Source organism: Sipha flava, unplaced genomic scaffold (assembly GCF_003268045.1).
Source record: "Sipha flava isolate LNK unplaced genomic scaffold, YSA_version1 17427_pilon_pilon, whole genome shotgun sequence".
NCBI lineage: Eukaryota > Metazoa > Arthropoda > Insecta > Hemiptera > Aphididae > Sipha > Sipha flava.
This window is the reverse complement of record NW_020271981.1, coordinates 7,931-8,939: the sequence shown is the minus strand read 5'-3', so window position 1 is coordinate 8,939 and position 1,009 is coordinate 7,931. Positions and strand designations below refer to the sequence as shown.

The window sequence follows — 1,009 nt, the reverse complement described above, 5'->3', positions numbered from 1 at the left end:
ACCTTACCCGCGGACCAGGTTGTCTTCGCTTTGACTGGCGCCCCTTCTTCCTTCTTCCTCCACTCTGTACTTGACACCTTGGTTTCGGGAGTGTAATAATGTACCCATGTTTCGTCTATAGTGAAGATTTGCGTTAAAAAATCGTTCCCCTCTGCCTCGTATCGCTTCTGTAAGCGGCGACAAATTCCAACCGCGTGAATTTTTGCTCAAAGTTCAACAGTTTAGGAACCCATCGTGCCGTTATTTTGCGATATTGAAGGTATTCGTGGATGATAGACTCTACACTACCAATACTGATGCCGACTTCAGCCGAAATGTCTCGAACATTTATCCTACGGTCCTCCAAAATGAGTTGTTCTACTCGGCGAATGTTGTCCGGTGTGACGCTGGTTCGCGGTCGACGATCATGCGGCTCATTCTCGACGGTTTTGCGGCCATCCTTGAATGCTTTGGCCCATTTAAACACGGCAGCCCTACTCAGGCACTCACCGAACTGCTTTTGCAAACGCACAAAAATATCCGTGTTTTTAACGTCTTCTCCCACTAAAAAACGAATGATAATACGTTGCTCAACGGTAGTCGGCACTTGACGTTCACTCATGGTCGTAGCACACGCGTAAAACACGTGCTCCGACGAAAACAATGACACACTGTTCGTAATAGACCCAGCTATCACATACTCAAGCCACGAGCTTCGAAACATACATGCGGGTCATTTACAGCGTTTGTCTCGATCATATTTGAACCACCCTCGTAGAAACATTTTTTTAAATTTAAGTGCATAGCATTTTGCTGGCACCATTTATAAATATTATTTAAATCTAATTGTAGTTCAATAGCGTCTTTTGTGCAACTAATCTTTTTGAATATTTTTGCATCATCAGCTAATAATAATATTTTAGAATGAAAAATTACATCTGATATATCATTTATAAAAAGGCAAAATAATATTGGGAATAAATGGTCTCCTTGGGGGACACCGGAAGTAACGATAATTTGTTCAGAGACA

General features: G+C 42.2%; 1 protein-coding gene across 1 annotated transcript; it reads right to left on the bottom strand.

Moving 5' to 3' along the window:
* Window positions 1-133: 133 nt before the first annotated feature.
* Window positions 134-601, bottom strand: LOC112680105 (protein GVQW3-like). The gene has a single exon (XM_025550103.1). The coding sequence runs from the start codon at window positions 599-601 to the stop codon at window positions 134-136; it is 468 nt and encodes a 155-aa protein (XP_025405888.1).
* Window positions 602-1,009: the final 408 nt, after the last annotated feature.

Excerpts from the sequence above, each read along its gene's own strand:
- LOC112680105 (XM_025550103.1), bottom strand. The coding sequence starts at position 601 with ATGAGTGAACGTCAAGTGCCGACTACCGTTGAGCAACGTATTATCATT.